We start from the raw sequence: 22,663 nt of genomic DNA on the forward strand, positions 1-22,663 counted from the left end.
AACAATAATTCATAGATAATATTTTAAACAAATGTGCACTTTTTTGTATTTCGCCACGAATAGAAAACGTATGCAAACCCACAAAGAAACATGCGAGCGTGGACGTGTCTATAGATGTTGTTTCACTAAAAGTAACGCCGTGTGGTCTCGACGAATGTTGTTTTGGTTAAATCTCATACATTTGTATGATACGGGCTGCCCAGACTACATTTAATTGATAAGAATGTGTGCAGGTGAATACGTGCGTAGACTTCCAAATGTTTGTAACGTGCATTTGTTAAGCGATATAAGTTTACAAACAAAGTGGGTATTCTACAAAAAGATCATACAATACCTTCTGGTTATAATCCAAATAAGTCTGTTCAGGTTCTCAATTTCATTAAATATATTAAATAAATATTTATATTGAAAAGGTGAAGTGCCACTGGCTCAAGCCGCTGGTAAAAGACGCTCCTACGTTGGACAGGCAAAACATTTGGAGCGGATAATTAGTCTAGACTTCAACGCGAGTCGCATGAGCGTCTGTACGCTAACCGCAGCCTTCGTTTATCTTGAGGCATTATCATTTCTTGATAGACGTCACATTTTCATAATAACAGCTTAAAATTTATCATACAAAAGTAAAAATAAAGTAAGTATCACATTTTTTTATTTATTAGCCATCAATATTCGGACCTATTGTATTTTGGATACTTACGCGCAATAAACCAATAAATATTATTCATTTAAAAATGAACAATACCTATACATTTAAAAAAAAAATATTATTTTAATTTTTTTTTTTGTTAACTAGCTTTCACACCTCATCTGCTATATTTTTGGAAATAACAGTTGGCATAACTGTCTATTATTCTCTAGTTTCACCACAAACGTTTACTTGTGAATTTTTTGGCGGGGTTGTAGTCATCATCAACCGATTCTGAATGCCTTGTTTTTACACGTTCTTGTCTTACTATCATTATTTTTAACAAAAATGATCTGCTCAAATCAAACTCAAGCTCAAGTAGGTAGGTGGATACTATTGTTTATTGTGTGTGTATATTCAAAATTTTAACAAAATTGCAGATTTCATTATAATCACCTTATATAGTATTATTATATGTGTCTTAATTTATCTGTAACACAATGAGAGAAAATATATATAAATGTATAAGAGATTGCACGATAAGGAAAAGATGTATTAAACGGATAAGGTCAAAGAAAAGATTCACGTCTAGTAGAGTTCTAAATTTCAAAAACAAAACGACACGAAAATGAATGAATCGTTTTTATAAACGGGTTCTGTAGATCTATTTTATACACAAGACGGCTATCGACGGTAGTTTATTATATTTATGTATTGAGACGGTTAATTGTTATAATAAGTTAACCGTCTGAACTGTCAAAAGTGATATTTTAACAGCCCTCTCTTGACTGTGTTAACTTTTAGAGTGAGACAGTTTTGACAGTTTAGATAACTAACTTATTGGAACAATTATAATACCACAATACATAAATGTGACAAACTACCGTCGATAGCCGTCGAAAGCCGTCTTTTGTATAAAATAGAACCCGTGAAAGAAAACAAATGGTAGGATACTCTCACAATAAATTAACAGATGCAGACCTATTTTGTCACCAGGTTAATTTTTCTAGTAATCTTATAATGACTTTTAATGGGAGGATAACTAAGTAATTCTTTCAACGATATTATAATATGTACATGCATTTGTTTAAGAGAACAAATTATTTTAGTAGTAGATAAAAGTAGATATTTTTTAATTTTTTAAATCGTCGTTTTTTTATTAAACGTCTCAACATCATCGGGGTCGCAGCAATCAACAACACATTCCGGCCTTATTTCCTTTTCGCAAATATACTCGGCAGGGGTTAAGCAGCTGATCCGCGTAAGATCTCCAGAGGGAGTCATCGCCCCACACCTACCCTTAACTAATTTATAATTATCCCAATATGTGTAGCCCGTATCATTTAAATAGCCACCTGTAAACGTTTTAAATTTATTAAATAGGTTATTTGAAGATACATACTTAAATGCAGATAAAAATATAATTATATAATCTAACTTATGTAAAGTAATAATATTGTATTCTATCATTTTTGTTAATAAATTAAATATGAAAAAGTACGGGTTAGAAAAGTGAGGCAGGTATATCAAGCAATTTATCAGAATTGACTACTTGCTAAAAAAATAACCTTCAAGATGCCAAGACTTCAGGGGTGCTCTGTAAACGTCAAAAATTTAATATTTGGGGTAATTATTATCTTTGCGGGCTTCGCCTAGATAATCTGTAGACCTTGTAGGGAGCATGTATGTTATTATGATACCTTGTCTTCTCTTATCTCAATTAACATTAATTAATGATCACATAAAATATATTAATACGATGAAACTATTTTGTTGTTAACGTAGTAGTATTAAAATTGAAAAATTTAGAAAACCAATAACCGGAAAATGGTTGTAAATATATATATAATATATAAATAAAATTCATATAAAATATTATAATTAAGTAATATATACCTTTTACAGTGTAAAACACATTATTAACATATAAGTCATGGAAACCAAGCAGCATGTTCTTGGTACCTTGGATACGCTCATTGATGTGGTTTGCAGGATTTCCAAGCATGTTTACTAATTTGGTTTTTTCTTCATCACTATTGATAATTGCTAAATACCCTCCTTCAGACTCGCATATTAAGCGAGCCTTAGCCCACGTAGTTCTAGTTGAATGAAATTTGTATATATGTTGTACATAGTCGGACTCATAAAGTGGACAACCTTAAAAATAATAAAAAAATATTTATTATTGTTATAATGCAGCTTATTTATTTAAATTTCAGTTTCAAGTCCTAAATTTAATTAGATATTATTTTATAGTATTGTTATTATAGTAATAACTAAGATTTCAATACGACTCGATTTCTTGTTTCAGAAATCTCGCAATTGGTAATACAAGAATACCACAAACAAATCTGCCGAAACCAGTCGATTTTAATTTATATTTTTAATCTGAATTTTGGCAGTGGGTAATTTTTGACTCTTTAACATTCATCGTCACTCTATTCTGTGTTTGTAATTGAAATTTTTAACGCGTATTACACGAAAATTCTGAGTCAATTTTCGTAATTTTTGACGGAAAAGGTCGACCATTTAACCTAACAATTAACTATCGCACACTCTGCCAATTACACTATACCATTAAAGCAGATACATATAGTATTAAAGCAGATATAATTTTGTATATTTTACAGATATAATAATATATGTTTTATTTATTATGATTTGGTTTAGGCTGGGCTTAATGAATTTAAAAAAACTAACCAACAACATGTGTAATATGACTAATATGTATTCTTAATGCAACGAAAACAGATAAGTATGAATGGCAAAGTGTGCACAATTTTGTCTGGTTTAGTTTAAGCAGGGTTTAATTGATTTTTAAAAACTAACCGAAACCACGTGTAAATTGTAGTCTTAGTTCAATAAAAACAAATACTTATGACTGTCAAAGTATAATGTGCACTATTTATGTCAGATCTTAACAGCCTAACTCCACCCTTCGCCACTGCCATATATATATAAATTGTAGACGAAACTCAATATTAACTGATGGTTCATGAGTTTGTGTCTTTTTATGTTATTATTTACACGTTATTACTTCGCTGTGATCGATCCTAAGAGGATCATATTATTATGTGCCTACACAGAGTGGAGGTTGTATTAAAAGATTTTGTTTTTAAGATAAATGGATGTTAGTCACTTGCTCAACTTATTGCATACACACTCTGACTCCAAACATAAATTGAAAAACAATATTTGTATTTTCCAGACCCAGGATTCGAACCTGGGATCTACGACATTACAAGCCGACGCTATCCTGGGCGTTACTGTTATACGATGGACATTATTTTGTATAATTCTTTTTAGACATAAATTATTATGTTTAATAACCGTTCCACTGTGGAGGGTCAAATAATTTAAGTGATATTTAAGTGACGATATTGAATATTTTCAAGATTTTTGTGCAAATATTACCATGACAGCAGGACTTTGGACATTGTTCTGCATGAAGACCTATAGATTTACAATCTTCATACTCCCAGTTAGCTATACCATCTGGCCCATCATTAACCCATCTGAAGTCAAACTCTCCGAAAGGACATCCTAAAAAGGAGACAATCCATTAATTGTAAGAGAGTATAGTTTATATTATAATCAATTCCAATTAAAGAAGTTTATTATCTATGTGTAATTTTACGTATTTCTAGGTAGTGATACTTTCCTTTAGTGTCAATAAATGCGCTTAAATAAGTTGTTAGTTCATTATACAATTTTAAATAAGTTAATACTTATGATTTTGTAACAGCACGCATAGTATTTAATTGTTTATTGATCAGTAGAATCCATATATTGTTTTAATTTATCAAATCAGAGTTTTTTGCAAATATGTATCATCCTTATATTTTTTTTAAATATTACAATATATCTTACTGTTATAAATCTGTATATTTCACATTTAGACGTTGCTTTAACAATAGGTATAAGTAGTCATGTTAAGCATTTTATGTAAGCAATACTTTAATATTAAGCGCATAGTAAAACTAAAAGCACTTACTCACACCAATAATTATTATAGTAAATGGTTCAATAATTGATTCATTAGTTCAATGAAATTTTAGGATTTTTAAAAAAAAACACGATATTTAGAAAAATATCACTGGAAATAATATTCATCGACAAAATAAACTATTTTTTAATAAGTTTGCAAGATTTGAGAATGTAACATTCTTTATTGAACATACATAGTTTACATAACAATATTATATTTAAAAAAAAACTTAAGCCAGCTTCGACTCAATGGTAAAGGATATTGGTGTCGTATATTTTCAAATTTTTTTTCTAATAAGTCCCTTTATCTTTGAAGTGTTTTCAAGCTATTAATTAGCTCGATTTTACATGTCGCTTTTTTATAATATTTTCATTAGGTAACAAAAATGTTATTTTGAAACATAGATTTTTATACCTGTTTTGAATGAGTTTAATTTTTTGAGAACCCAAACACTTCATTTGTAAACTACAATTTGAACGTTTATGTTTTTTTTCCAAAACATGCAAAAAATAACATTTTCAAATTTATACTTTACCATTAGAATTGCTTTGGGTAATATGTCATCTGTAACTGCCTCCGAGAAACCAAACAATCCAAAATATGTTCAACCATTTGGTCAGCGATGATACCGTGACAAAACAATAACTCAAATTGTTATAAAAAGTACATACATGACAATAATAATGGAAATAAGCATTATGCATACACCAAATGATGTCGTCATGCATACACTATGTTGCAATGGAATGAACATATAAAGTCTTATAAATTAAAAATATATAAGGCAATAGTGTCTAATTTTACAGTATATTACCAGGATAAATTGAAGAGAACCCATTCTCTTCAAATGGTGCTGAATCTAGCCTTCGTTCACAAATAAAAGACAGTTTAGGTGTGCACCACATGTCGTTAAGTTTCCCAGTATATCCCATCGAGCCACAGTATTGATTCCCTTCAGCGTCATTTGGTTGATGATATGGTACACTTTCGAATTCTTGGAAAACATATTGGAGAGGTAGTCCTGAAAAGAAAATGTTTAACATGTGACATATTATATTGTTTTAGTATTTATTTTACTAATTTCCATAATGCTATGACGTAGTGATCCTCCGAAATTAAGGGAACAAATGACGGGTTTACATTATAATACCAATTAGGACGCGGATAGTAAAGCTTTAAAAGATATCACCCATGGCCCCCACAAAGGGGGGCTGACAGAGCTCTAGCCTGGGGGGCCAGGTTTTGAGGGGCCCCGGTGTGGCGGGTCGACCAGTTATATGAAAACACACCATAATTTTTCTCTAATAGTTAAAAAATTTGCCTGCAGCGCTATTTTCCTGAATGATTATTAACATTTAAAAAATATGTAGTTTTGTGATGTAATTTGATGTGATGTAATGATTGATATAATTTAATGATAGTTCACGTGTTGTATTTCATTTTATAGTTAATTTAGGTGTGTTTCATGACTCTTACAAAATGGCTTATTATCCAATATGGCGAATGGTTTAATGTTACTTGGTTACCACAAAAGGAAGTCGCGATCAGGGCTTCATAACAACTCAATAAATCAACTGGATTTATTTAAAATTGCTAAAATACAAAGTATACACTTAACCTTGGGGTTTCCTGGAAACCACTACTGTAGAAAATCACACTGCCCTTATCAACCTTAGCTACGGGTAGGGTACTAGGTAGGGAGACCCGACATAGATCCTTTCCTGAGGGCCCGCTTCAGGATATGTGGGCCATGAAAGAACCACCATTAGGTTTACAATCCAGTGTGGTTCTTGGAATCTGCATGATGAATTTTCTTAGCATAAAGTTTTTATTTTACGAAAAGATGTTTTTACCCATTTTCTTAACCGAGTGGTATTCTAGCGATGCGCTGCAGGGCAGCACCCTGGGGCTTTGTATTTTTTTATAATTCTAGACAATCTTAATACAACACTCTGATACAAGGCGGCTCTCGTGGTGTAGTGGGTAAGGCGCTGGCTTTCCACCCGAGAGTTCTGGGTTCGATTCCCGGTCATGACAAAAACATTTATGTGTTTTTCTCAATGCCTGGGTATTTGTGATTGTTCAAAATTACTAACAACCACCTTGTACGAAAAAGTAAGGACATGGTTATTAATAATTCTAAAAAAAATAAAAACTCTGATACACGATTCAATTATAATAGATACCAGCGTTGCACCAGTTTGTGAAATCCAATGCTTTCTCTCGCGATATAAATTGGTTTTTTCTTGTTTTTGAAACATTAGCAATAATTTGTTTCACAAATATATTTTCGGGAAGATAATTTTGAGAAGTTTAGGTACAAGCATTCAAAGAGAGATAGACGTCCCATGTTGGTACAATGTCGTTCGTTGTTTGAGGGTTGTTAATTATGTAATAAATTCCGTTAAGCTGGTAATAATATCAAGAAAAAATAAGTACTTACACATCTCTTATTTTTAATGTTTAAATTAAAATATATTCTATATATTATATCTAGCTTATAACTTTGAGTTGATATACGTATGAAAGTAAATTGTTGTTTTAAAGTACCGGAACCTAACCTCGGAACTGAGATTGTAATGTAATATTTGATTGAACCAAGCCCATTTTAATATCCATAGGAACCAAACTCGGAATCGAACGTTTGATAAAATTGGGGTTTAGCTCTGGTTTTGATATCCATATATATATATTATATTAGGTGAGTTATATATAATATTATATTAAGCGAGTTTATATGTATAATTTTGTTTTTGTTAAAAAATAATGTTATAAAAGTAGGTACCTTGTAATAGTATTATTAAAGACTAATATCTCATTAGTTAACTCGATTAATTATTTTTCTTAGAATTGACGATTTACACCTCTTGAGTGTAGTATTTTTATTGTTATAAAGAATTTTGACCTATTATTAGGTTTGACGATTTATTATAATAATATGCTGTCCAGTGTATTGTTATTAATAAGATAGGGTTTTTACTAATTAGGTTTTTTACTGACACTTCAGCAATTCATAATTTGCTTATTGTATTTTTTGTTGTAACCTCTGACTAAATAGGTAGGTAATGGAGTTTTTACCTACTTTATTGTATTGATTTACTATATAAGGTAGAGTTAAGGGTGTTCGTTGTCAGTGTGTGTTTGCCTTTGGTGAGTGTACACGACGCCTGAAGATGCCGAAAGGCGAAACCCGGGTCGCAAAAAACGACTTAAATGGAATAGTACAGAGCTTGAATCCATTAGAATTTAAATTCAAATTCCATCAAGTACCTTCGGTCGAAAATATTAATATTATAATTATGTATTATTATACAGATATTGCAGATATAAATGGTAATTTATATGCCTTCAAAAATGTTATATTATCATTTTTTAGGTTAAATAGGCAAAAACTAATATTTTCTCTAATATTACAATCTATCCAATGTTCGTACTTAGATACTAGTCGGCCATATTGTTGAAAAAGATTTCAGCAATAAAACATTATACCTACGTTTAGGATCGCATTGTGTATTATTTCATTTATAATGTTTACTTATAAACAATATCAAAATATTCTTATTGTTATGATATATGTACAATTATTATTTCTAAAACTTGTCCACCGAAAAACAAATAAACCTATAAAAGGTTTTATTCGTGATCCAAAGTATCTCAAAATGACCTCATAAGAAAAAAAATTAAATAAATACCCTTAATACAGATTTTTGCTGCACTCACTCAAAAAGAGGACATGTCCGAAATAATCCTGGTAACCGTAAGTATTCAGAAGTAGTATGTATAGAAACTAGGCGTGTACACAAGGTGCGGGTAGTTTCTAGTCTGGACCCCCCAGATTATATTTTTTCTTCTTTTTCGGCAGGACCTTATACCTACATGAGGATCGTGACCCAGATGATTTGCCTATCAAATAGTCTTCTGAAAGGGTTGAACCCACTTGTCAAACTCACGGCCTGTGTCAATAGAACCGTGGTACTCATGAATTGGTACAATCATATGGGGCATCCAATGATGCCTTTAATATTATCACGTGGTATATCTAAAAAACATGACGTTGCGGACGATACAAATGGATATTAATGATCCTAATAATCATGATCAAGCCAAGTGCATTCAATAACCACTTATGGATATTGTGTCCGTAACAATTCGTAGGTGAGCACCTGTAGGTAGTTATATTTGTAGACAAGATACTCATCGCTAGACTTAAAGTGAAAAGTGTCTGGTATGATGTATGTACGTATGAATGTATGTATGTATGAATCCATGGGTAAATGCGGAAGTCAGTGGTATCTACCAGATTTTGTTAACCCCACTCTCTCCCGTCGCTTTAAAAATCAATAATATCTACATTATTATGAATATTTTGTCGAAATAGACTCCCCCTCCAACATTTATCTGTGTGCGCGCCAGATAAAAAGTAGTAAGTACTGTTACACCCCCGTATGGTCCCCATTTGGGGATGTCTCTGTGTATCTGGAGAGGCCCGAGTCGGTATCAAATCCAACAAATAGTAAAGCGCTGATTACGAAAATAAATAATAAATAATAGAGCCGGCAATGCCGTAGCTTATGACGGTTGAAAAATATTACAACGTTGCCGTTTTTCGACAACGCTTCTCGTTAAAAGCGAAACACAAGATGACGGGGAATATGCTGCAAACAGCCAAACAGTAAAAACACACATTTCGTCCTCCGTAAAACAAATTATTAAAAATGTAACTATTATATAATATTAACGTAAATATACCTTGCCGTTTCCAAAACAATTCCAGTGTGTTATTTGTTCACCTCCAAGTCCTAAAATCCAGACGAAAAACCAGACAACAAAATAATAATAAAGTGACAGCATGTTTTTCACTTTCGAAAATGGAGGGAAGTGACAGTACTTATAGATTTAAAAAATATAATATAATATGATAACTCACCATCTTCAGTGATAAATTCTCCGCGTATAAATGTATTTTGAAATCCCAGATAAACATAATGGTAATCCTTGGAGTACCTCGGATGACTATTAACTATGTGCTTTAATATATCCATTTCCTGTTGATTCTTGGGCATTGCTAGTTTTGCGTTGTATTCTTTTCGGCAAATTTGAATTGCATCATACCAGGATGCACCTTCCATATGCAGTTTGTAAGCCATTTGCACACTTTCATATGCCTCGTATGGCAACTCTGTAATAATATTACAACATAGTATTGCATTATCATTACAATACGCAACATTTTTAACTATTTAGAATTTCCTTGCGTCATAATATTTCTTGGTATACAGTAATCAATGGAAAACTAATAAATAACATAGATTAAGACATACTACTACCCATAGTATACTGTCCGGCTATATGAGGCTGTTTTATACGACTAATTAATAGTAACTAGTAATATTAACTCAATTTGGAAAGCGCTTCAGAGATTATTAAGAGCCATTAGTTCAAATTTGTCGCAATTAAGTATGACGCCTATAGCACAGTAGTATATGTGCATTGGCGCAAAATCCAAGAGATGCAGGTTCGATTCCTGCTGGATGTCTTACTGTTTTCAAAAAGATTTTTTTTATTAGTTATAATATATTTGCTCAGAAGTGTTTTCAAAATGATGTATGTTCAATAACAAAATAGTTAATAGTATAATCTGAATTATCGAACACTACACTACTATATTATATAACAGATAATTATCAATTAATACAGATTAAATCAAAATAATGTATTTAAATTTAAATATTTTTTTCAGAAATACCATCGAAATATACTGAGTTCATCTCAAATTATAATATATAATAAATAACTAATTATTTAAGTATTTCAGAGATATATCACGTTTAAAATCGACATTTCCTTACAGATTGTTCGGGTTTTACTATATTACTATTGACGTTACACAAAATGGTGTTTATGAAGACAATATAATCCTTTTATTGAGAGATATAACTAATTATTTGAATTCAAATACTTTTTCGGCTGATTCCAGCTTGTTCCGCTAGTAAAGCATAAATGAGTAGGTCAAAAACAAAAGGCATATTGAAATAATATACGTATAATAATAGTAATAGTACACAGTTTTGATGGTTTATACCTAGGTGCATTATAAATCTAATTATTTTATGTTAAAATAGTCTAATGAGTTATGTTGATCATTGTAAAAGAATAAAGTTATTTGGTCTAATTTGAATATTTCAAAGATTGACTGTTGTGCATTTCAAATCTGGAGAGAAGCCTTATTGCATACGTTCTCAAATACAGTATCCTATTTTTATACGGAAGCAATATATTTTGAGTTAATAAATCATTTAATACTTATCATTTATGCTGACTTATATTTCAGTATAAAAAACATGTAAGTACTTATCATAAAATCAAATAACTTTTTCTATACGGGAATGTCTGGGTTGATTCCTTATTGAACTGTAAAATTTCATTGAATATTATTAAATTCTATTAGATTATTTCAAGTTTTAGCTGGCTATAATACATACTAATTTAAAAAAACAATTGATTTTTCATTTATTATTTTTATACTCTTACCATTAAAAGCATTGGCGATAGAGATGACAACATAAAGCAATAGGGTGATGTGTGATAAAAAATGGTGATACATATTACTGTTTTATTTCTGATACCGACTTCAATAGTTCACCAATATATTCTGACCAACATCTTACGATTTGCACACCTTCGTCCGAAATATTAAAGTTGATAATTTAACCCTTAAAATGCTAAACAACGATATATTGTTGTTAATACAACCCGCGAGAAATGCTAAACATGATCGATGTTAATATCACAGTGCTTAGCCGGTAACTTATTTTAGAAAATTCGTACTCTGATGTTATCAAACCTGTTTTTACTAGGTTTGTACATGTAACCATGTTTGTGGGTTATATGATGTATTTATTGTAAATTAAAGTTTTTATAATAAACGTACTAACGTCATGTTAAAACTTCTAATTTACATTCAAATGATACAATTAATTAGGAGCACTTAATTTTACATTAGTGTTAATCAATTTTACAATTAGTATTATTATTGCGACGTGTTCTGTAAACTAAAATCAAAACACAAATAAATTAGGTAATTAGGTTATTGTCAATTATCTAATCAATATAACGGTCAATATTATACTCCTGGAAATTTATTTACAACTTTCTAACAAAACTATAGAATGACCTTCGAAGAAACTTTCAGAGTCGAGCAAAGAAAAAACGTATGTAGGTATTACAAATTATCAAAACAGTATTATGTGTGAACAGAAATATAGATTCAATTACAATCAATAAATTGGCAAGTTTTTTATGTAATTGGGCAATCCTCTATTGAAGCTTATCTCTGTTCAATTGAACCTACTGCGAGTTGTTGTTATTAGTCTCCCGCACAAACCGATATCACACAGTGGGTCACAACCTCATACCGGCGCTCCATTAGTGAGCCAAAATCTGAGGACAATAAATCGTCCAATTTGTCTATGCTCTGCTACTGATCAACGAACGAATAAAAAAGTCGAGCTGTCAAAAGTTGCGATTATCGTAATGTCTTCCGATAATCCTACAATTTTGTAATATTTATATGTAGACTTGCATAAAATAATATAGCAGTGAACACAACACACGTTTTACGTTTTCTTTTATGAATTTCATAAATACAAATAAAAATTTATTGATAAATCTCTCATTTCTAATATGTAAATTAACAAATTAATCAATAAAAATGTTTAAAACAATTACTTATAGATTTTTTTCGGTCCGAATGATTTCGTATTAATATTAATGTCAAATCGAATTTTTGTAGTGGTTGACGGACGAAGTCTGGCAACTCGGAGAGTAAAATATCAAACATGTTTGAAATCCAACGAGCCTGGTCTGCGGATTTAAAAGTCCGCAGATCTGGGGTGCTTCACGCGAAAAAAAAGTTCGAAGACTATAAATCGTCTGACTTGCGTGCCAATGGAGCACAGGCTTCGTGGTAGACCCTCCCTCACTCTCAATCTACGCGCTGCAGGCCCTTACGTGGTGAGAAGTCACTCTTTGCTTGTTCTATGCCGGGAGCGACAGGTTGAATTAAATACGTATGTAATTTTCTTAACTAGCTATCAGTGTTCACTAGTTAGTTGCAAATCAATCGTTTTTGATTTAATCCTTTAAGATATAGACATAATGAGCACACAATGTGTTAACAAATATTGTTTGTTTGATATCTACTTTTTTACTTATAGCATTTTTATCATCTTGCGAACAATAGCTTAGTAGGTACCTAATTGTTAATAAAACCCAGCCCATAATGATTTTGTGGCTGGAAGCATAAAATAATAATTACTACTTACATTTTACATAAAACATTCAAAATAATAATAATAATGCAATTTATGTTTCAAAAATTACATAAAATATACATGTAAACTGATTTTCTAATAGCTAAATAATTATAATATTATGTAAAATCTTTGTAGGTGCTCTCAGACAAAAAATATATAAGTAAACGACAGATGTTGGAGTAAGACCACACAACAGATAATAAATAGAATTCCGATAGGCTATATGAAGCGCCTAGTTTCAAAAGCCCCTAAAACGGTTTTCATAAAATTTTGAGTTAGATATATATTTAGAAATATGTGTTTGTCCTCGATATGTTGGACAAAGTTATAGTTTCAAAAAAGGCCTAAAACCATCAATATTTATTATCAAAAATTAGGCTTAATTTCAAAACCCCCTAAAACAGTTGGCGTATGAATTTCAAATCCCCCTAAAATGAATAAGCCAATCAGCGGCTGCTCTGATTGTCATGTGATGAACAAAATTATAATGACTTCGTGTTGATTGCTCTGTAGGTTAATAGTGTTTTTCAATATTTATAATGAATGTTGAACTGATAAATGTGCCGAAATATAAGCCAAATGAGTCAAGAAAGCGTTTACGAAGAAAAGAAACATGGAAAGTTAATATCGAACGCCAAAAACGGTAAGTGAATATTGACAATTTTTGCGTGTTATTTGTCCAATAATACAGTGGTGCCTCGTCATACTGTCCCTATTGTTGATTATATAATTACTTGATTTAAAATAATTACAGTTTACCATTAAAAACTTTAAATATCTATCGACTTAATACTTTTTTCACATATTTTATTAATAATCAGGACCGGTTTTACCAAATTATTATGTTCTATGCAAATATTTAAAAATGCATAATAACAAAATATAAACTAGAGACAGCCACTAACTAGAATATAAATAATTGTATGTTCACTATACCTATAACATTCATCCGATTACGATAAAACTTTGGTGAGTTATTGTGTGCACACCTGCCAAGGTTTCTGAATTAGATAAACCATCTTCTTCTTCTTCATTCTATGTTCTTTTATTCGTATGGTTTCTTTACCGTTCATCCGATTGCGATGAAACTTTCGTCAGTTGTTGCGTACACCCGCAAAGATTTTTGAATTAGTACAACCAGCTTCTTCTAATAATCCATCTTTTTCTATTCGTATGCGTTCCTACACCATTAGTCCGATTGCGATGAAACTTTGGTGAGTTGTTGTGCGCATGCCCGCTAAGGTTTCTGAATTAGTACAACCATCTTTTTCATCTTCTTCTTCTATTCTATCTTCTTCTATTCGTATGCATTCCTATACTATTCATCCGATTGCGATGAAACTTTCGTCAGTTGCTGTGCTCACACCCGCGAAAGTTTCTGAATTAGTACAAACATCTGCTTCTTCTTCTTCTATTCTATATTATTCTATTCGTATGCGTTCCTATACTATTCAATCGATTGCAATGAACTTTGGTGAGTTATGCTGCGCATCCCTGCGAAGGTTTCTGAATTAGTACAACCATCTTTTTCTTCTTCTTCTATTTTATATTATTCAATTCGTATGCGTTTCTATACTATTCAATCGATTGCAGTGAACTTTGGTGAGTTATGCTGCGCACCCCTGCGAAGGTTTCTGAATTAGTACAACCATCTTTTTCTTCGTGTTTAAATTTACCCCGTATCCTTCCTTCCTCGATATCGGTTGCCTGTTTCTCCTTATCCGTTAGATATGTCAGTTCCCATTATCTACTTACTTACATTATTATTCCAAATATATTGAATATTGATAAATATTTTTGCCATATACGAGTACATTACACTATAAGAGTGCATCCACTGGTAGCACACTCCATGCATAAGATACAGATCATAGATCATTTTTGAAGATAGGTGGGTAGTAATACCTTTCAGAACTCAAGTGTGTGTTGTAAAGTCCTTCATTCGGGTAGGTACTTCAATGTATTGGTGCGTGAGAGACATTGTAACGGACACAAAATTGATAACACAGATGTTTGTTTTATAATTCCGCGCAGAATTATGTTTTATTACACTAAAGCATGGAAAAGCATTGGTCTTATTACAATTACATTTAACGAGATCTTAGATTAGGCACTACACTGACGTTATGTTTTTGGGCTGATTTATTTAGGTACCTTGTGGTATTCACTTTGTATTATAGTATTTCACGGATCACTTGTTATTCATTTCGCTCTTACGTGGTAGAGTTTATACGATTATTTATTAACTTTCAAACACACAAGGGATATACTGATTTATAAAATCAAGACGGGTGGAGTTTACTCTTTTCTAGGCGGCCCCCCTCGCAAAGACAAAGGGGCGCGGGAGACGTATCTACTATCTTTGCGGGCGGATTCGTACTAAAGACTTATTTTCGTCTACCCCCTCGTTAGATGCGGAAGAGGGGCAGGAGGAGTAATTTCCTAAATTTCGAACAAATGTAAACTGTGATCGCCTCGATGACTTCAACGGTAAATTTTATGCTTTCTCCATCGGGGTTGGATGTATTTTTACCGAGAAGGGCGAACAAGTAGAGAAACCTCATGTTCGTTTGCAAAATATTTTCTTTATAATATTGCAGGGCATATAGTGAATTTACGGGACGGTAGACGTTATTTTATATAAGGTTTCTGATATGGGATTGGAGACGTCTCTTCGCGAGGGGTTGTATTTGGTATCAGTAGGTACTCTTCAGATGCCTAAAACCAGTTTGGTTCTGCGAACAATCTTGTCGTAGTTAGGACATACTACCATCAATTGAAATTTGTTGGGACGTAATTTTTTACCCACTTGATTTTGAGTGTCATTAATGAGCTGGATCACCTTTGGTTCAGTATATAAAGCAGTTTATCATTGTCTTTGAGATATTTATTTTTAAACCTAGATTTCGGTGTTCATTGACAAAGTACAATAATGTCATCTGGAAAACGTGGGCGACTGAGGTATTCGCTATTGATAGCGATTCAACTGTTCTTCCAATCAAGTCGCCTGGATAGATCTTATAGAGTAGCGTTTAATAATTTGCACCCTTCCTAATAGAAAATCTGAAAAAAGGCTTATAAAGTTTCACGCAAAATGTACATAATAATATACTCTTAGCTCCAAGATCAAGGGTACCCAACCTTTTTGGGAGCTACTTTTTATCTCAATTTTCATGGCGATCGACTTCTCATAAAAAAAATATAAGATGCTTTTTTTAGTTCTTCAAGGTTAAAAATATTTATTTTAAAAGGAAAATTATCGTTAAATATCTTCAAATTTTTTTTTGTATTTTTTATAGATATGGTGAAGCAAACAAGAATCAAATAATCTCTACGAAGTTTTTTGTTAATTCAAATAGATTTGATTAATATGTACCTATAATTAATGAGATATTTGACATTATGTATGATTGGCAATCTTCAAATAAGTCCGCTTATAATTACTTGCTTCAAAATGCAGATGGTAAAGGTGGTCTATCCGTCAAACGTGTTCAATATTTGGATTTAATATATTTCATATGCCATGATTCTCTTTTTGATTTCTTCTGTAATATCATTATGACGAGTTACAAGAGATCCAAGGTATATGAAACTGTCGACCGTATCAAACTTGTATGCACCAATATCTAACTTTGGTGCGACTTCTCGTGGTGTGACATAGACAGGCATGTATTAAGTTTTTGCCTCGTTTATTTGTAAACCCATTCTTTTGGCAGAGGCTTCTAGTGCTGTGAATGACTTTTTCAGTGCCAATTCTGATATGGCAATGATGTCGATATCATCGGCATACACCAGCAGCTGCACAGGCTTATTAAATTTCGTGCCGCTGCCACGGGCATCAATCTTTGAATCCCGTATCGCCTTTTCTAGCGCAATATTGAAAAGAAGGCATGCCAGAGCTTCACCTTGCCTGAAGCCATTCAGTGATATAAATAGCTCAGATATTTCCGCTTGAAGTTTCACCCAGGATTGTACTGGTGTCATTGTCATCTCTACAAGTTTAATTATTTTCGTCGGAATTTCAAATTCTCGGATTGCTTCGTATAACCGGTATCGATTAATGCTATCATAAGCTGCCTTAAAATCGATGAACAGGTGATACCTGTTAATATTGAATTCAGTGGTCTTTTCTAGAATCTGCCTTAGAGTAAATATTTGAGTAACACATGATCTCCCTCGTCGAAAGCCTCTTTGGTAGTGCCCGGGTATTTCTTCTACAATGGGTTCCAGCCGCTGGAATATCAGAATCGACAATAGTTTATATGCAGAGTTAAGGAGTGTCACCCCTTTGTAGTTACTACATTTTAGTTGGTCTCCTTTCTTGTGCAGGGGACAAATCAGCCCATCTTTCCACTCCTCTAGTATCTTTTCTGAAGTCCATACTTGGTGGATTAGGCTATGCAAATGTTTGAGCAGACTTTCTCCCCCACATTTCATTAATTCACTCTGTAGGTTATCTATTACAGGCGATTTGTTTATTTTTAACCTTGACATGGCACCTTTTACCTCATTTAATGTCGGTGGTTCTTCGTTATCATCCATGCCACTTTGTACTGATTCCTGGTCATGAGTATTAATGTTAGTGTTGCCGAAACCATTATGGGGGGTATTTCAATGTTGATCAAAGAAACCCACCCACCGGGCAAGAATACGGTGCTTTTCTGTGAGTATCATGCCATCGTCATCTTTGCACATTGTGATACGAGGCTTGAAACCCTTCCTAACATTATTTATCTTTCTATAGAACAGCCGACTTTCTTGGGCTTTATAGTGTTCTTGGAGTAGGATCATTTCCTTTTTTAAATAATCACCTTTATTTTTCTTGTGCAGTTTCTTATCGTCACGCTGGCACTTTTTATACTCATCGTCTGATGCCCGTGTTTTCTTCTTTGGCATCATTAAGTAAGCCTCATTCTTTCTCGTAGTGACTTCGCGGCAATCTTCGTCAAACCATTCTGATCGTTCACCTGTTTTTCGGCGTCCAGGTATCATAAGCTGAGGATACTATGGCAGTCTTGCACTCTTCCCAGTGTTGATTCACCTCTTCATGGTCTCCAACCTCAACATTGTCGCTCAGGTGAGTGTTCAAGCTCTCCTGGCTCGCCAGTTCCTGCGGAATCTTTATTATCTCTGTGTCAAAGGGTTTTTCTCTTGCTCCCATTTCCTTTTTGGTGTTTGAGATCTTTGCGCTAACTTTTCCATAGGTACTCTAGGAAATGGTCTGAGTCTACATTAGCCCTTCTATAAGTCTGGATGCTCATTAGATCCGATATGTGCCTGTTTTCTATCAAAATAAGGTCTATTTGGTTTATTGTGCACCCATCCGGGGATTTCCAAGTTCCCTTATATATATCCTTACATGGAAACATTGTGCTACCAATAACCATATTTAGTGACGCTGCACAGTTAATTAGTCGGGTACCATTGTCATTAATTTCATTGTGAAGACTATGTTTTCTGACAATGGCAGTGTAGATCTCCTCCCGTCCTATTTTGGCATTAAGATCACCGAGTATTATTTTCACATCGTGATTTGGGCAACTGTTGTACGTGCTTTCTAATGCATCGTAGAAGTCATCTTTTTCCCCATCCGACTTATCCTGTGTAGGGGCATGTACACTTATAAATGAGTAATTGAAGAAACTTCTTTTAATTTGCAGTCGCATGATCCTTGGGTTAACTGGTTCGAACCCAATAATTAAATGTTTCACTCGTTTGCTTACGATGAATCCAGTCCCAAAGTGATGTTCACTATCATGGCAGCTATAGAGTATAGTGCAGTCTCGTTTCTCCATCACTCCTTGACCTATCCATCGCATCTCCTGTAGGGCCGTAATATCACATTGGTATTTTATAAGTTGTTCTGTAAGGAGTTTAAGTGCACCTGGTCGATAGAGTGATAATATTGTATTCCATGTTCCAAATCGTATTTTCTTAAGGGCGGACATGCTCAGCGTGAGTCAAAATGGAGCTTTTTTTTCTATTTTCCAAGCATGATCCTGGACATACCTTAAACGTTGTAGATAATCTATTTATATCATTTGAAGCCTTATTATCCTTTATATTTATTTTAAATATTTAATGACTGCATAAAGTATTTTTATTACATAAAATATTATTCTTTGAAACCTCTCGCTCTAATGTTTTAGAATAAAGTCATATTTCAGTACATAAATGTGCAGTGGTGTTAAGATTTTTTACATTTATTAATTCTTAAACGCATTTATAAAACCATCAGTATAATTTATATTGACATTATTATAATGAAATATTTGCGATAAAAAATTATATTGATAATCTCTGTGATCCCAAATTTGACAAGAATTGGGCTTTTTATTATTCAAAAAATGGGCAAGATTAACACATTTGAAGATGATTCTAAAAATACTAATTATAAGCTATGTCTTTGACCATTCAAGTGTGATAAACATCCTATGAATAATGATAGCTTTATAATAATTATTGACCTAAGAATAAGGTAGTATTTTTTTTAAATACGCCATTCCTTTTGGCATTCCCCAGTGGTTAAGCTACAACATACGGCCGTAGCCATAAATTGACATTTAAAAATACTTTATGCAGTCATCAAATGTTTAAAATAAATGTAAAGGATAATAAGGCTTAAAAATTATACAAATAGATTATCTACAACGTTTAAGGTATGTCCAGGAACTTTCTTTGAAAATAGAGCAAAAGCTCGATTTTGACCTACGCTGAGCATATCCCCCCTTAAAGCGTTCGCCAGGTTGTCTGAGTTTAGTGTCCGGTTTCCGAGGCTGTTGTTGTGGTTTCGTAACAATGTGTTTTTTACGGGATGAGGTTGTTAGCCCCACGCCCAACTCGGAGGGCCATTTTTTCCTTCTCCGTTAGTCCTGAATATACCTTCCACCATAGTTGACTACCTGATTTTAGGTGTACTTGCTCAGGTTTCCAGGGTTCACCACATGGAGGTAGAGATAGAAATTGAGTAGGAGAGGCTATGTGACACTATCAGGATACAGTGTCGTGCGGTACGCATCGACTACTCCGTTAGACCCCCATTAATATCCATAATATAGGTACATATAGCATATTTTTACCATCATAATATCCATAATTATTAGAAGCAATCTAAATTCTAGCTAAACATGCATTTAGTCATGTTTATATTAAGTCATTGGACGCTAAAGACGCACCTAGCGCGTAACAATCAGGTGGTCGTTCGATATAATTAGCATGCTATTTAATTGTGGTAATTAAAAAGTAATTATCCAGTCAGCAGTTAATGTGCCATATCTGTGCAATTCCACGCCTCTCAAATATGTCTCTAACACGTGCTTGGTCTCCCGGTAAATAGATACCTCCCTTCACTCGGTCTTCTCTCCCCATCTTTAAAAAACGCTTGGGTATTGTTTTAAGAAAAAACGCTATCTCTTACCAAGATTTTCCACTGTAACAAAACTAAAACAACGATTCAACTAACTCTAAACTAATCATTAGGTATAATATGTACGTAGAGAGAGTATTATTGTATTATGCACCATCTTGAAACTTTACAGCTACGATTCACGAAAATGTGTACCTAAAAATATAATATTATTAGTTTAAAACACAAATACTATCGTACTGATTCCACTTTTATTAAAAATAACTGGACAGGTTTGCCTCTTTTTAAATTTGTTAAATATAAGTATCTGTTTGTTTTGTATTGTTTTAGTTGAAAATTTCCCTCTATGGCGGACGAAATCGGTCTAGTTATATTAATAAAAGTGTTATATTGTTCAGTTATATGATACAAATTGCGTTTTATTTAAACTAATAATAAAATGCATTTCCACCATTAATTGACAGCTAACACAATAAAATAAATTAGAAAATAATGTTATATTACATATTTATATTAAAAATAAAGTAAAGGAACTTGAAAAGAAACGTACCTATACTAAAGTATTTTATGAGATTGTTGATTCTGGCTCTCAGATCTAGAAAACATTTAACCCTTGAGTAGCGTTTTTCCGGCACGTATACGTCAATTTAGATTAATATTGCATAGGCTGCAACCTGTACTCAAATATATTTTTAATAAATCCCACTGCTTCTGTTTGCAAATATCCGCTATTGTCAATATGTCCCCGAAGGAATTCTTACCTGAAAGACGATGCCATCATAAGGCTGCGTCAAACTCCATACTATTACGTACAACTTACATGTAACCAATATACACGTATATACGACTACAAATCGCAGTCCTCAGTTCCCAATGAATACGACAAAATATTCATCAGAATCGCCAGAATCTAAGAATTTTCCAGGGTTTTTGCAAGGCGGTTTCATAGGCCCTGGCCGAATTCAAATTAGCAATACCCGATGCAGGTAGAAGAACAGCCGGCACAATTTTCATTTGACTAGCATCAAGTAGAGTAGTTTGCGTGCCAAAGTCCTTAAGAAACCTCGATAGTAAATGCGAGGTATCCATAAAGGCATCTAGGAAAAAAAAATATATACACGTATATAAGTCACATAAGTAAGTTACCTACTCACTATTATCTCCGAAAGGAGATGAGGGAGCTTCAGGTACTTTATCCTGCTTGCTTGCTTATGATGGCATCGTCTTTCAGGTAAGAATTCCTTCGGGGACATATTGACAATAACGGACAAAGAGAGATTACATGTAAGTTGTACGTATGCAGTTCACCGCAGGACACTTCGTCACACAAATGATGACTAATGTTCTTCGTTGAAAATGTTGTCTATTCAATTCAAAACTATCCTAAACGCCAATTTTCCGAAACACGTTTTTTTACATCAATCGATTCTCTATGTAATTTCTGTATAAACCTAAATGAATTTAAGAAATAATTATTTTCATGCCACTTCTTAGTATCCTAGTGACATTATTTGCCAATGTATTGAATTTCTCATAAATTTGAAATTGGAAAATATTTCCCAAAATTTATTGTAATTTGAAACACAAAAAATGATTTTTTAATATTTTGATATTACAGAACTAAATCGAATTAAGTATAGGTTTATAATTTCTAAATTTCGCTTTCCTGCACATTTTATGATTTCGCGTTTAGGATAGCTTAGAAAATTGAAAAGACGATTTCACGTTGAGTATATTTTGTACGTATGTTACAAAATGCGGCGCTCGTTTGCAAACAGTAATGTTCCAATTAGATTCAATACGAATTTTATGAAAAAATGTCTTTATTGGTTTCAAATAATTTAACGTTGAAACTACATAAATAATATATTATGTAAGTACCTATATGGAAACGTGACAACTCGACACAGGTACTTCTTTTACAAAAAGTCCAGAGATATAATATTATTATTTATTTACAATATTGAAGAAAATATTGCTAATTCGGTTAACCTATAATATTCATATATAAATAAAATACGTAATATAAAACCATCGGAATATAAGGGAAAGACAGAAGAAAATAGGTAAGTAACTACATAATAATTATAATATAATATGTAATTTATGTAGTTTAAGCATTAAAATTATTTTAAACCAACAAAGACATCTCATAAAATTCGTATTGAATCTAATTGGAACATTATTATTTACAAACTATCGCCGCATTTTGTAAGATACGAACAAATATTATTCCACGATGAAATGTTCAATAAAGATCTCGTCATTTGATTAAATTGTATACGAACACAATATGTTTCACGTACAACGGCACACGAAGAAGTATCCTGCGGTGAACTGTATACGTACAAATTTCCGGACACGATATA

At 32.7% G+C, this 22,663-nt stretch overlaps 1 protein-coding gene across 1 annotated transcript in view; it reads right to left on the reverse strand.

Moving 5' to 3' along the window:
• Window positions 1-1,741: 1,741 nt before the first annotated feature.
• Window positions 1,742-22,663, reverse strand: part of LOC147064755 (uncharacterized) — a 33,661-nt gene continuing 12,739 nt past the window's right edge. Inside the window, exons 5-9 of the mRNA XM_085958032.1 lie at window positions 9,541-9,792; window positions 5,428-5,634; window positions 4,040-4,168; window positions 2,522-2,782; window positions 1,742-1,980 (exon numbers count right to left, since the gene is read on the reverse strand). Of these exons, the coding sequence (XP_085814158.1) occupies window positions 1,766-1,980; window positions 2,522-2,782; window positions 4,040-4,168; window positions 5,428-5,634; window positions 9,541-9,792 (1,064 nt within the window). The 3' untranslated portion in view covers window positions 1,742-1,765. The remainder of the gene's footprint in view (window positions 1,981-2,521; window positions 2,783-4,039; window positions 4,169-5,427; window positions 5,635-9,540; window positions 9,793-22,663) is intronic.

The sequence above is a fragment of the Rhyacophila brunnea genome, unplaced genomic scaffold (genome assembly GCF_057557595.1).
Source record: "Rhyacophila brunnea isolate RB1 unplaced genomic scaffold, BYU_Rbru_1.0 scaffold_7, whole genome shotgun sequence".
NCBI classification, from domain to species: Eukaryota; Metazoa; Arthropoda; class Insecta; order Trichoptera; family Rhyacophilidae; genus Rhyacophila; species Rhyacophila brunnea.